The 14899-nt window shown below is 34.9% G+C and overlaps 2 protein-coding genes across 8 annotated transcripts in view; one reads left to right on the top strand and one right to left on the bottom strand.

Moving 5' to 3' along the window:
- The first annotated feature begins 54 nt into the window (after positions 1-54).
- LOC105366388 (26S proteasome non-ATPase regulatory subunit 10) lies at positions 55-2815 on the top strand. 3 transcript variants are annotated; one of them, XM_011504814.1, is made up of 4 exons: positions 55-287; positions 369-467; positions 724-1009; positions 1109-2815. In XM_011504814.1, exons 1-4 carry the CDS (start codon positions 168-170, stop codon positions 1309-1311), a joined length of 708 nt encoding a protein of 235 aa, XP_011503116.1. In that variant the 5' UTR covers positions 55-167; the 3' UTR covers positions 1312-2815. The 3 variants fall into 3 exon arrangements, with proteins under 3 accessions (XP_011503116.1, XP_011503118.1, XP_011503117.1); XM_011504816.1 differs by having other exon boundaries at positions 58-189; XM_011504815.1 differs by having other exon boundaries at positions 219-298.
- A 635-nt stretch (positions 2816-3450) lies between these two features.
- Positions 3451-14899, bottom strand: part of zip (myosin heavy chain 10) — a 28488-nt gene continuing 17039 nt past the window's right edge. The window contains exons 4-14 of one of the 5 annotated variants that reach the window (XM_011504810.1): positions 14182-14205; positions 11876-11968; positions 11639-11801; positions 9955-11291; positions 9550-9888; positions 7960-9486; positions 7036-7735; positions 5559-6001; positions 4793-5319; positions 4085-4174; positions 3451-3653 (exon numbers count right to left, since the gene is read on the bottom strand). In XM_011504810.1, the coding sequence (XP_011503112.1) occupies positions 3524-3653; positions 4085-4174; positions 4793-5319; positions 5559-6001; positions 7036-7735; positions 7960-9486; positions 9550-9888; positions 9955-11291; positions 11639-11801; positions 11876-11968; positions 14182-14205 (5373 nt within the window). In that variant the 3' untranslated portion in view covers positions 3451-3523. Of the gene's footprint in view, positions 3654-4084; positions 4175-4792; positions 5320-5558; positions 6002-7035; positions 7736-7959; positions 9487-9549; positions 9889-9954; positions 11292-11638; positions 11802-11875; positions 11969-13363; positions 13394-14181; positions 14206-14899 lie in introns of all 5 variants that reach the window. The other 4 variants (XM_011504809.1, XM_011504813.1, XM_011504812.1 and 1 more) reach the window with 4 other exon arrangements.

Genomic DNA, 14899 nt, shown 5'->3' with positions numbered 1-14899 from the left:
CTTCGAAATTTCGTATACAAATCATGCACTTCAACTTGGTTTTGTAAGCCCTTTATTATAGATAACGCAGTGATTCATAGGGTTAATCATTATATAGTCGAAAACGTAACATAAAGAGGTTTAAATTCACCATACGACAGACGACAATAAATTGATAAAGTTTAAATATGGCGCAGCAAGTCGACAACGGTACGTCTAAACCCTTTGACATGGCATATCGAGGTCATTTCGCAACACTTAAAGCCCTTATAAATCAAAATAGCTTGCTAATAACACAAACAGATGAGGCACGTAATAAGTAATTGCCTTTTCATCTTTTTATCATTCTATTACATCAATTACAAAATCTAACCTATATTCCTTCACAGAACTGCAGAATGCTGCTTCATTGGGCTGCTTTAGGTGGTCACGACGAATTGGTTGATTATTTGTTACTCGCTGATGCTCCTGTAGATGCTGTGGATGACGTAAGTCGTTTATCTATTCAAATTCTTTTTATTTAGAATACTTCTAGTGTATTGAAATGAAGAAAGGTTATATATATTACCCATGGAGCAGAGGGATTACGCGGCATATATTACTTAGCGTCCATTACATCGTGTAAATCATTTTATAATCATTTTATCAATATATAATAATATACACATTATTAAATGATTTAAAATTTATGTGTATTATCGTTTTCAAATTTATTTCATTATAAAAATTAAAGACTTTTTTTAGATGGGAATGACGCCTTTAATATTAGCGGCTTCTGCGGGTCGTCATAACGTCGTCAATACTTTATTAAAAAACGGCGCCAATATAAATGCAAAGACTTGGGAAGGGCACTCTGCATTGCAATATGCAGCATCAAAGAACTGGAAACTTATTTGCACGAATTTGCTTGCTAAGGGAGCAGATGTTAATATTGCTGACATAAGAGGCGCTACACCTCTTCATAGAGCAGTGTCAAAGGGCAACATTAATATTGTAAAGCTGCTTTTAACTGTTGAAAACCTAATTATTGGCAAGTCATATTAAACAAATATATATATATATATATATATATATTCCTATGTATTTTAAACAATTTCAAATTCCTATTTCACTTTTCCTAAATTAACAGATCAGCAAGATTTCTATGGGAATACAGCACTTCATTTAGCTTGCGAAGAAAATCGTCTCGATGAAGCTAAACTCTTAATATCAAGTAATGCTGTTTTAACTATACGGAACAAGGAAAAGAAAATCCCTCTAGATCTATGTAATCGTACTTTATTCAAACAACTACTGCAGGTTCCTCAATGTAACAAAACAGAATGCGAATAATTTTCATGTGTCTTTGTACTAAATAAATAAAAAATATAAGTTATAATGCATATTATTAAGAACTGTATATAGGAAATGAATATGTCACTTCCAATAGATAATAAAACATGTAAAAAAATATATTTTTAATAATGATAAGAATAATATACATTTAAATATAGCTGAGCAATGATGGGAATGTTCGTTATGTGAAAAATTAAACACAATACCTTTGTAAACTAAATGTTTCTGTACTTTATTATTATATCTCCTCTTGTATATGTAAGGTCCAATCAACTGTATAATCTGGGCGCGCGTGCAATCGCGTATGTGTTCGATCTATATAAAATGTATCAAAACTCACTCTTTCTATATTTATTAATATTTCGTATCATTTGCTTGCCATATTTCTGAGTTTTCATTGAAAGTACCTCACTTCGCTAATCGCCACCAGAGTACATAATATATAAAAGAAAAAAATAAATCAAATTTGAGACTTGATGATTAAAATGATGCTAAAACACTATTAACAAGTGTGTATACTGGTGTACAACGATACATGCATCAAGGAAGTGAGCGCACTTGTGAATTCATTTTTATATACAAAATTAGTAACGATATTCGAGAGGCTTTCGAATTCAACGATCCTGCAACGTTACGCATAATTTCTGTTAATCATTATAAGGCCCTAGTTACATTAGATAATTGGTTACTGTTATCATACTGCGCAATATACGTATGAATTTTAGTCACTGACATTATTAGTTTCATCAAAAAATATAATAGTCTTTTGAGTTAGTCTATTCGTTCGTATTTCTGTTCCTTTTAAAATATGATGTATACATATTGTAAATGCCTTTAAATACACAAAATTTCGTAAAATGCTTTTGTAAAATCAAACGTGCGAGATTTTACTTTATCGAGAACTTTCTTATCAATAGTTAATTCTTTTTTTCCATTTACGCACTTATTGTTACTCGCTCGTGTAACTGCATATGCAGCTCTCTGTTCACAATAATAAATTTTAGTAAAGATACGTTCGTTAAAATATATCATTTAATTTGTTGGTACTTTTTGCTTTACTTATTGTTCCCGTAAAAAAAAAGGAAAAAATACATAATACATTTGAATGGTAAGTCATGTGGGCGACCAAACTGAAAGCTTAAGTACTACACCGGAATAAAGGCGTTAAGTAAGTATTAGTCACTCAATTTATGTTAAGGCATATTCATTTTACACAAGCGAAAAGGAACATAAATTATGATTTTTTTTCAGTTTTCAAAATACCATCAAGCGAGTAAAGTTAAAAGCACCGAAAGGCCAAAATATCACATTGCGAACCCTTTAAAATGAAAGCAATCTCATTAATGCAGCTTACCTACATTATCCTCTGCTTTCTTCAATGTGTTTTAGTTTTTTCAGTATATTAGTATAATAGTTGAAATAACTTCATCATTTTCGTAATATAATATGTATACGAATAACGCTGATCGTAATGGTAATTGTAAAATAACATAATCATAATAATACAATAATAATAATAATTAATTAATTAATTATAATAATGAATGTCTTATTACTACCTTAGAGTGTTACAGGTTTATAAACTTTTATTGCTCGTAGCAAAAACCTCTTTCCTTTTTAGTTTTGCGCGCGCGTATCATAACTGCTTGACCTCATACATCATAAACCGTTCTACGGTCTCTCAATTTCCTCTTTCAATATGGTTGTAAATTTATGTACATGATCATTAAACTTTCATCTTTCATTTTACGTTCACTTTTTGTTCGTGCGATGGCATCTTAGGAAACTAGTGTATACTCATAATTCTTATTATGTACTCCTAGTTAAAGTGGGATTGAATTTGGAGTTGAGATTGTTGGGTGGGGTATGGGAGATAACAAAGACTGTCTTAAGCAGCGATAAATAGTAGCTTCTCTGAACGCGTGTTTTTGTTTATATGCTTACTCTGTGCCAAAATAACCACGTTAAATTTTGCGAGATAATCGCGCTTTATTTTCTCTTCTGGGAATGCAACTTACTTATCCTTCTTCATTTGTTCTAACCAATTGCTTTTTTTTCATTTACCCTGGAAGCCTGTCTTTTCCCCTTTAAATACAAATGGCAGACGATGTATATATATATATATATATATATATATATTTTTTTTTTTTTTGTATTATGCGTTGGTGCGCATCGTCCTTGCCCATTCCTCGAGTTTTCCGTGCACTCTTTAATTCGTATTTTCTTCGCCGTCCATGCTTTCATCCTGCGTTGTCGAGTCGTCTCCGGAGCCACCAGTCTGCATCGAGGCGCGTTTCAGTCTTGCTGAGCCGAGTCCACTAATTGGTTGTCCGCCACGTCTGAAATCACCCATCAAACCTTTATCAAAAGCTCTTTGTCATCCCTGTCATGTACATTATATATGATGTTTATTATCATTGCTTGGTTATTAAAATTCTCATAAAAACAAATGCTGTATGATATTTAATAGCACATGGAAAAGAGAATAATGTATAAATATTACTTATAGAATACTCTTCTAATTTTATAATGCTTTTAAAAGAATTTTCAAATCAAACATGTATATAACAAATGTTAATCCACTCTCATGTAATATAGTTAGTAAAGAATTGTTTAATGAGCGTTTTGACGGCGTCGCATGCTCCATGCTTCATGTAGTTAAGAGTCGACCCGTACTACGTATAATTTTTGTAAAACGCAAATATGCGAGGGGAAAATGATATATTTTTTCAGTCAAGAGATGCAGTCATTCGCGCTTCTTAATACCTACACATTTAGCGAATTAATAATTTCATCCTTCCAGCGGCCACGATAAGTCGAGCCCAATGGCCTGCTAGTGTGCGTTTTTGTATCTAACTCGCTGCAGTCGACGAAAAATGAAAATAAAAAGACATGAAAAGCAGCATGAATATTTACTTTTTGAAAAGAAAGCAGAAATGTTTTTCTCATAAAATTATCGATTTTACTGATATTTTCTTTACACTGCAAATTTGAAATATCTTTATAGGTCAATTAAAAATAGTTTTTCAATAATATAAGTAGTGTTTATCCTTCATTATGGAAAAAAAAATCCATTAAATTTCCAATTTATAATATTATAAAATTAATTAATGTGGACTTCGAATAGGTAAATATAATGGATAATAAACAAAAATAAATAAATAAATAAATAAAAAAGTAAAAGCATTTTTCATAAAGTTTCAATAATATTAAGCATCTATATGTACTATTTATTTCATAACTCTATATATATAAGAATGCTTTGACACCATACGACTTTACCGAAATAAAAAAAGGTTTTCCTTCTAACAAAACGACATAACTAGGGCATTGCAGAGTAAATTGCTATTATATATATATATATATATATATATATATATATATATATATATATATCTATATTAAATAATGTTCAACGTAGTTGAGCGATTTTCGATAAATAATATAAGCGTAGATATTCGTAAAATAATTTATTTACCTCAGCTTGTTTTTCAGATTAGCTACTTCTCTCGTTAGAACTTCCTGCGATTCTATCATATCTTCCATTTCTCTTTGCTGCTTTCGCTTCGAAGCCTTGTGCCTGCTGATCTCCTCCTCGGCTTCGTCTAATAGCCTCTTTAAACTTTTCATCTTTACATTAACCTTTTCAACTTGCTCCTTGTATTGCTCGGCGTTTCTTCTCTCATCTTCAACTTGGAGTACTAGTTCCTTGACTTTCTTATCCAGTTTCCTATTTATCTTCTGTTGAGCAAATCTCTCCTTTGTCTCTGTATCCACCTGCTCTTCAAGATTATTGATTTTACTCTCAAGAGCCTGAATTGTTGCCTTGGATTTAGCACGTTGAGCTGTCTCAAGTTCAGCCAATTTGGCCTTCAGTTCTTTATTCTGTCTCTCAAAAAGCGATCTATGGGATTCCAATTTCTGCATAGTTGATCGTTCAGTTTGTAAATCTGTCGTAAGTTGCTCTATAGAAAGTTGTGCTTTCCGGGCACGATCCATGAGAACCTACAACAATACAATAATTAAAATAAATCTACTTTTTCAAGATTATACATACATTTAAAGTTGAAAATTATTTAATTACAACAATAATTATATTGAAAATATTATAAAAATATAAAGGCAATATACTCAAGATAACTTTAAATTACATACATTATAAGAAGTTACGAGGCAACTAGTACATTTGTTACATAAAGTATTAACGATTTTATACAAATTATAGATTATAGATTTATTCAAACCTCGTTTGTTGATTGTTCTTCTTCAAGTTCTTCTTCGAGAGTAGCGATTCTCGCATCAAGACGGCGTTTCTCATCCAAGAGAATCGTACCTTTATTGGCGTTATTATTAAGTTCTTCCTGAAGTTCATCGCGCTCAGTCTCAGCAACCCGGCGCGCGCGTTCACTATTGGTTAAATCTTCAGTGAGTTGCATGACATCGGCCTCAAGGCCCTTGACTTTACGCTCAACCTCCTTGGAGGCCGCAGCAAGTTCGTCCCTTGCAGCCCGTGCCTCTTCCGTCTCTCTCGTACAGTCCTTTATTTGCGTCTGCAACTTCTTCAGCTGCTTGAGTGCATCTTCCTTGACTTTGTTATGCACCTCAAGCTGTTGCTCCATGTCTTTGTAATCCGCTTCGATTTTCTTTCGCTGAGCTATTGCTGCCGATCTCTGCTTCCTTTCGTCCTCTGATAACCGATTACACAAACATAAATTATGATGATTTTCAGCTTTCGCTTTTGTCCTTATTTTACATCAATTTTTTTAATTTATTGTTTTTAAGTTACACAATAATCGAATAAAGAACCAATTTAAAAAATGTTACTTTTAAGATAAATTTAAAAATTGTAGATTAGCAATAAAATTTTTTTTTTATTTACATTTAGAGAGCATTCATAATTGTCAGAATCAGTTAGAATTTTTTAAAACTATAAATGTTTCTAATTAGCAAGTACGATTGAAATACATTTTGGGTCTTCAGTAAATTTCAAGAAATATTTTATAAATTTATATATCATTGTATTTATTTAATAATTCGAAAATTGTCATAATTTCGAATTTCTTAGTTTCATTCATAATTAGAAATTTGAATAAATAAATGTCTGGATTCTAAGGTAATTAATATTTACAAAAATTAACTTTTCATTCCAAATCATATACTTCCTCCATTGCAAAATAAAAATACAAATTTTTTATTTTATAAATTTAAATTAGTCGTTAACTGTGTAAAGTTTAATTTAAGACACTTTAATAGCAAATTACGTTTTTTCATTTTTATAACAAATTTTTATGTAATTACTATTTTTGATATTTAAAAATCTTTCATTTCTAAACGTGGTAAATAAGAATAATGTATGATATGCTATTTTAATTCTTGTAAGTATTATATAAAATTTAAACTATAATGTAAAGCTCCAACATGAAAAATTATCAACACTTTTTGAACAAAATGAACACGCTTTAAAAATAACATCCTATCAAATAATAAATTGTAATTTTTTTAAAAGAGAACTTGAATAAAAAATATTTATATTATTTAAATTAGTTACAAAATTAACTGTATTAAAATTGGCAAAATACATTTACAAATAATAAATACAAATATATTCATATATGTAAGTAAAAATAAGGTGATCATAATTATATGTATAATTATATGGTTAGTAGTTTTAATTGCAATTGAATTGCAATATTTGGTAAATACAGCCTCAAGTAGAAGTACCTAATTCAGCTTCCAGGTCACGGAGCTGCTTAACGAGACCTCGGCGTTTCTCTTCGGCTTGCTCCTCCTTGGCTTGAAGCTCACGCTCGAACTGCGATCTCATGGCCTGCATGTTGACCTCAAGTCGAAGCTTAGCATCCTCGGTGCACTGGAGCTCGTCCTCAAGCTCTTCGACTTGGGCTTGTTGCTCGGCAATTTTAGATTCAAGTAGACGCTTGGCCTTCTCGAGATCATGAACATTCTTGTCAGCGGTACCCTGGTTGTTAACAAGCTCGTCGAGCTCGGCCTGCAAGCTCTTACGTCCGCGTTCGAGCTCTTCGACCTTATCGTTCAGCTCATCGAGCTCACGCGTTAACGACAGAACCTTCGTTTCTTTTTCGCGAGCTTCGCGTTCTGCGGTGTCGCGTAGCTCTGCATATTGCATCGATATCGCTTTCTCCTCCATTAAGACCTTATCGAAGTTCTTTTGTTTTTTTTCGAGTTCAATCACTTTGGCGCGTTGTAGATCGAGTTCGATCGTGCTGTCTTCGAGCTCCGCCTGGATCTTCTTTTTCGATTTGTCGAGCTTCTCATTAGCAGCCTGGAGCTCTTCAACCTGACGTTGAAGGGCTTCAATGTCCTTCACAAGGCGCTTCCTAGCTTCCTCAAGAGCCGCTGCCGATTCACTTTCCTCATCGGCGCGCTTTTTCGCTTCCGTATACTGTGTATACAAACACATTTATATTCTATTGTACGTATATTCACAGCGCATAGAGGGCTTTAGTTTTAAAGCATTTGCATAATTAGAAAGAAATTTAATTAATATATTGCGATGAAAAATTAATGCTTGGGCTCAAAAAACTGTTAAAAAATATTTATTTAAGAGGTCATCGACCACTTGCCAACAACTTATGCTGAGTTTATAAAAAGAAAATGTCTTTTTACCTGCGTGTTAAGAGCCAGAACCTGCTTCTCAAGAGTACGCTGCACCTCTTCTTCCTCATCGAGTTGATCGCGAAGGGTCTCTTTATCGCTCTCCAGTGCTCGTAACTTAGAGCTGAGGGCGAGTTTTTGTTTGGTCTCTTCTTCGAGCTGTTGCTGTAATTCAGTTAGCTGAGACTCCGAAGTCACAGATGCCTTCATCGCTGCCGATGCTTTTAGTTCAGCCGATTCAAGTTGCTGAGAGACGTTCTCTGCCTCAGTCTGAAGTTTGGCTACCTTCTCGGCCAGCTCTTGTCTAACGCTCTCGACCTCCATGAGCTTAGCGTTGATGTCGACAAGCTGCTGTTCGGCCTGCTTACGCCGGCGATCGGATTCCTGCCGGCTTGCGTTAACCGAACGCAGCTCTGTAGTCAACTCAGCATTCTCAGCTTCAAGCGTGCCTTTGATTTTTTCTAGGGCTGCCTTAGCCTTTTTCAGCGCGTCCATCTGTTCATTTATTGTTGTCAACTCTTGAGTATGCTTGTGGCGCATGTCCTGTAGAGTCGCCTCGTGTAGACAAGTTTCTTCCTCGAGGTTCTTCTTTAAAGTAGCCACTTCCTGTTCGCGTTTGCTTCGAAGTTCCTGTTGTGCTGCTGTCGAATCCAATGAGTCGAGGAGCTCGTTCTTAAGTGCTTCTAGCTCCTCGTTCAGATCGCGCTTAAGTTTTTCGGCTTTGCTCCTAGCGACCTTCTCAGCTTCCAAATCTTCCTGTAGCTCTACCAACTGTGACTCTAGCTCGCGCAGGGCCTTCTGCGACTGAGCTTTGATTGCACTTTCCTCATCTATTTTCGTTAAAGCCTGAGTAAGTTCTTCCTCACGCTTGCCCATAAGTAGCTGTAGTTCCTCGAGTTGCGCCTTTTTTTCAGCTAACTGCTCCTTTAGGTCTGATACTTCCGTTTCCACTTTTCTCTTGGATCTGTCAACTTCTTGACGTTGTTGGTGATCCTTTAATAATCGTTCCTCGAGGTCAGCTATGGAAGCTTCATGCTTCGTTTTCAATTTCGCCAAATGCTTGGCTTTCTCTTCTTCCTCTGCTAAAGCTTGCGATAAATCGTTAGCTCTTTCTTCCAATAATTTCTTCTCCTTCAAAAGCTTCTGATTTGTATCTTCCGATAATGCCAGGTCTTCCTCAAGTTTTTTTATTTTTCCATCGCACTGAACTTTTTCAAGTTGTAATTTCTGTCTTGTGGCTTCTTCCTCCTCTAATTGCTCTTCTAAATCACTTATATTCAACTGCAGTTTCTTCTTTTCATGCATAAGAGATGACGTTCTTTCTTCTTCCTCTTCGATTCGAGCCTCCAAGTCATGTAAAATTTCTTCAAGCTCCTGTTTTCTAGCGGCTAATCTCGCACGCATTTCTTCAGCTTCTGCGCACAATTCCACTTCAGCCTGAAGTTGTTCGGCAAGCATCGTCTTCTCCTCAATAGCTTGCTGATATTTGCGTTCGTATTCTTGGGCCGAATGCAATTGCATCTCAAGTTTGTCGCGAACCTATTAAATAGCAATAAAATAATAATAACTCACATTCAATTACAATGTGTACACTAGATTTACCTGTTTTAATTCATCTTCTTTTTGAGTCAGCTTTTCTTCCTGTTTCGTTACTTCTAAAAGAGGTTTGACTTTGGTATATAGACGCCACCATTGCCAGTTACGCAACTTCAAGTAAGCAGCGCAATTTCTCTGAATAATACGAATAGCATTGAGCTGCTGCAAACGCTTTTGATAATTTCGTCGTGCAAGAAAACCTCTACAAAATGCTTGAAAGTTTACTATTAAATCTGTTATTTTGTAATCCCTTTCTTCTTCCAAATGAGCGAGTACTCCTGCTCTAAAGAATATTTTAGACTGTCCAACTCTATACAAATTCGGATCTAACTCTAATGATTGGATCTAAAAGTTTAATAATCATAAATTAAATTATTAAATAAGTAATCAATTATATTATGTTTCACATACCATATTTTCACAAGCCTTCTTTCCATCCATAAATCCTTTAGGAATAACATTAGGCGTCAGAAGTTCATATCGTTGTCTAAATTCTTGGAAGGGTATTCTGTTGGGGAAACCTTGTCTGCAAATTCTGATACCTTCCAATACGCCATTGCATCTGAGTTGATCGAGTACTAGAGGCGCGTCAATTTTTCCAGCCCTCTTCTCATGATTTGGAATTATGCACCTAACAAAGTTCGGGTTGGTATTTCGTAAAGTGACCATCAGTTTAGCTAGTTGCTCTTTATACAATTGTGATACAGTTCTAAACATTCCCTTTCTAGTTCGCGCCCCGAATTGCGTGTCGGTAAGAGCTTGCTGGGCCATTCCCACAATTTCAGCGTCCTTCCAAATATGACAGACGAATGGATCCTGGGACATTTGCAACAAGCTAACGACATTTTCGTTGAGTGGATCCATATTCTTCATCAACCACTTATCAGCTGAGTAATCAACCTTGCCGGCATAATGAATAATTGCAAAGTCGGCCACACCACGAAAGTCAGTTTTCATAAATTTCGGATGCACATGGTGAGCGCCGACGAGCTTCTCGACGAAAGTCTTATCGGTGGCCTTTGGAAACCAGCATTCCTCGTCCAACAGTGCCATAATACCCATGGGCTTGTCAATTAAATCTATCGTTGGTTGAAGATCAAGACCGAAATCGATAAACTTCCATTCTATACCTTCTCGCTGATATTCCTCCTGTTCCAGTATGAACATAGTATGATTGAACAGCTGTTGAAGCTTTTCATTCGTATAGTTGATGCACAATTGCTCAAAGGAATTGAGTTCAAAGATTTCGAAACCGGCCATATCAAGGATACCAATAAAGCTCGCGCCTTGCCTCTTGGTACGATCGAGGGAGCGATTAATGCGATTAACCAACCAGCGAAACATTCGCTCATAGCATGCTTTGGAGATGGCCTCTACGGCAAATTCAACTTGTTCTTTAGTTTGTGCTTTCGTCACAAAATCTCGTCCAACTTTTATTCTAGGCTTAAGAAAAGCTTTGGTCATCTCGGTAACGTTTAAGCCGAGTAAATGTGAGATCTTTTGAGCAACTGTGTTATCTGGGAGAGTTGCCTGGTCTGAATTTCTTTCTTGGCGGAACTGCATTGAGCCGAAGAGCATGACGGCTGAAACGATGCGAAAAATCGATGAAAAGTCTTCGTTGGTCATACCCATGATATGCATCGCTTTGACTGTTGAATGGAATTCAGCAGTATCGTCTACACCGGGAACAGGCAATGCACCACAAGACAAGAACGGATAAAGCTTCGGATCTTCCAAAATGTATTCCTCTGAAATTAATTGCAAATTTCTTGATTATTAATATTATATTTTTATTAATCTTTTAACGACTCTATAATCTGTAGTATGAAAAAATTATCTAGATATAAAAAAATATTTAAACGTGGAAATATTTATATTTGAAAATTTGTATGCGATAACTACTATAAAACTATTTATTAAAATTATTTAATTACTTTTTTTTATAAAAATTGTAGATAATATTGTAAAATTTTGTTTGTATTGTATGCTTGTGGATAGTAAATACGCTTAATAATAATCATACAATAAATTTGTATTCAAATTAATTTAATTTAAAAACATGATAAATATTTTCGTAATCACAAATTAGATATACTTTTTTGTTCCAGAGAAGCGCCAGACAATAGCTGATAAAATATATGGAAAGTTCTTTCGTCTTTTGCTTGGCGAATGGCTCGTGATTTTTCTAGTAGATAAGTCTCGATATTTGCCCCAGCTATATAACCAGAGGCATCGAAATTGATCCTTATAAATTTACCCTTGAAAGAAAAGAGAGAATAATTAAATCAATTAAATGACATTAAATTTATTATATAATTGAGAAAAGTCTTACGAAACGAGAAGAGTTATCATTTTTCACAGTCTTTGCGTTTCCAAAGGCCTCCAAAATTGGGTTCGCTTGCAAGAGTTGTTGTTCAAGTTCACCCTATCGTGCAAATCAAAAGCATTATTTCATTATAGCCCTTTAGTACCTAAGGATATGAAAATTGCTCGTTTATATATGTAAATGAATGTATGAAAAAAAAAATAATAATAATAAGAAACAAATAAAAAAATATATATATATATATATATATATATATATATATATATATATGTATATGAGTTAGTTATTATGGAAATGCTAAGTCATTTTATGGAAATTTATTTTACCAACAAATTAAGTATAATAAATGATTTCAATATAATTTCAGTCTCAATGAACGAATGAATTTATACCAAATAAAATTCACATTAACCATTGAAGGTCAATACAAGATAGTTAATCGTGTGTTTTATGAAGGAAAAATCTCGTTTTTTGTTTCAGTGTGCTAGCAGCATTAAACAGTATTAAAGTAAAGGACTAAACACGACATTCTTCCTTTTTATATTATGTTATAAAGAATTATTAGCGATATTAGATATTTTTCAAAGATACGTGAAGATTTTCTATTTTTAATAGAGATACACTAATCAATAATAAAAAAAATTTAATATTGATTTTCTGATGAAGGGTTGCGAGATTTACAATTAAAAAAGCATTAATTCATTATAAAAATTTCGAGAGACAAATTTCACGTGTCCTTGACAAATATAAATTTAATAGACGAATGAAAAAGAAATGCTCGGGTCAAAAATAAAAATGGTGTTTTATGTAAATGTCATACACACATGCAGCGAAAAGACTATGTCCATTGAAAGTATGGGGTTAACAATTTATCAAGAAAACGCGCTTGAATATCAAGACACTCGCGAGACGTTTCTGATGTCAAGATCGAGTGGCGCGCAAAGTAAACAAAACGATGCACTAATGTCTACGAGCTTGATCCCGCGGAAGCTTTTGTCATGAGAATCGTTAACGTCACGATTGACAACGAGAAGGACATCGTGTGATAGTTCACGTGGTTTGGTCTCTTCTCTACATAGCCTGGATTGCAATCTACCAAGTTGTTACGAATAATTGATGATGTTATAAGCTAATATTGTGTCTTGTGTCGAGGCGTCGATGATAAATGAAAATTAGACACGGCGTTTGTAGTCAATTATGCATGTGTGTCTGTATATGTGTTGGTTATGAGTCGTTTCGATAGCTTGTACGTATATTTTTAATATGACTACGTATGCATAAAATTAGAGTAATGAACAAAAAGAAAAACTAAAAGAGCAAAACGTAAGTAGTTAGACGCGTATTATTGTGTGCTCGCGCACCTATATTACGTCTCCCACTCATAAAAAATTGGCCAATTTCATTCTCACGCGGCGTCTGTGTAGTGTGTAGCTAGATTACAATAAGTGTACATACATTGAGAGACGAATAAGAAGCACATTGTTAGTTAATTACCGCAAATTTATCGGAGCAAGTTCCAGTGCTCTGTTGCCAGCCGCACGCAAATAGTTAAGCAGATACAGGACAGAGGCGAGACAGACAGACAGGCAGGCAGACAGGCAGGCAGCAGGAAAAGGCAAAAAATACCAATATTATTAATTGCCCTGGAGGGTAAATTGCTTGCGTCAATGAAGAGGCGGCAAATGGGCTTCGATTAGTAGCTGTTTTCAAATGATATTTATTCTTTTTCTTTTTCTTTTTCATTAGCTTCCAATGTATGCGCGCGTCAGTCACGACTGAAATTTCATCAATTGCATTTACAACATAATCACGTCATCCCATACACTTACACTGAGAAAGCATACGCCATTCATTCGCCACGCTCTTTTCTCTTCTCTTTTTAATTGTCTTACTGAAATTTTAACCCGCAAACTAATCGAATCAATAGAAATACCGGTTATTAAGAAACTTACAATAGAGAATGTACGAGTTACAATTAACACCTTTCTCAATATAAGCGTCTGCGATTGTTACGATTGTTGTGTTGAAATTTTTATGCTCGAAAATTTTGAATAAGTAATCGGATAATTTCTCAAATTTTTTAAATGTATAGCAGATAGACGAGTGACGAGTGACGAATGATGAATGACGATTGACGATAAATGGTTGAGTCATTAAGCGCGTTGAACCCAAAACCATCGAGGTTAGTACTGTAGGTTTTATATATATGAAAAAACATAAATATTATAAAAGTTTGATTGAAGAGTTCTAATTGAGGGAAGCTTTGAACCAATAATATACCTGGTTCAATGCTTTCTCAAGGATTGACTTACTATTATTAATGCCGGACTCGGAGACTAGAGGAGGAGTCGTCGATAAATCAGCACCGAGAAAAACCAAAAAAACGTGATTTTATTCACATTAGCACAGCGTGTTGACAAATCCCTAGCTCTCGTGTATATTTTTCATTATTTCATTAAATACATGTATAAGGTTTAAAAATAAAACTGTCTGAAACACTTTTTAGTGGAGAGTTGGCTGTTTGTGACGAGACGCTGTCACGGCCGTCATCGGTGCTTTACACTTTGGATCCTTGAAGCCATCTCCTTTTTATTCTTCACATACCATAATCCGCAGTGATAACGGCCCCCGATCTAGCTTCCACTTTCCCAGAACCCGAACCGACCGAGCGAGTGACCGATCAATCGCCGAGCGCCACCATTTCGGGGAACTCAGTCTCGCGAAATCCGAACTCGTCACGATTTCCGTCTAGGTTCAATATTTTTAGAGGTGTTGAGTCGCGTTCTTCCCCGAGGAGTCTTCCCCAGAAGGCGGGGTTATCCACTTGCAGACGACCGCTGCTCTAAATACCTTTCCAGTTTTTCAGTCTAATCGACTAATTCGAATGAGCGAAGGATAGTGCTTGGTGCTGCTGCGAATTAATAGGTTAATTTGTAAATTCGTGTATAATACAAGTGCGTTTATACAAACACCTCGATCAGCGTTCCATAGCAATCATAAGTACCGTAAGAGAGGAAAGGGAGAAAGAGT

Source organism: Ceratosolen solmsi, unplaced genomic scaffold (genome assembly GCF_000503995.2).
Source record: "Ceratosolen solmsi marchali unplaced genomic scaffold, CerSol_1.0 scaffold4, whole genome shotgun sequence".
Taxonomy (NCBI): domain Eukaryota; kingdom Metazoa; phylum Arthropoda; class Insecta; order Hymenoptera; family Agaonidae; genus Ceratosolen; species Ceratosolen solmsi.
The sequence above is the reverse complement of the archived record's forward strand: the minus strand, read 5'-3'. Positions and strand labels throughout refer to the sequence as shown.

Coding starts and splice junctions, on each gene's coding strand:
- LOC105366388 (XM_011504814.1), top strand. CDS start 168: ATGGCGCAGCAAGTCGACAACGGTACGTCTAAACCCTTTGACATGGCA. Junction 288..368: donor TAATAACACAAACAGATGAG/GCACGTAATAAG, acceptor ATTCCTTCACAG/AACTGCAGAATGCTGCTTCA. Junction 468..723: donor CTGTAGATGCTGTGGATGAC/GTAAGTCGTTTA, acceptor GACTTTTTTTAG/ATGGGAATGACGCCTTTAAT.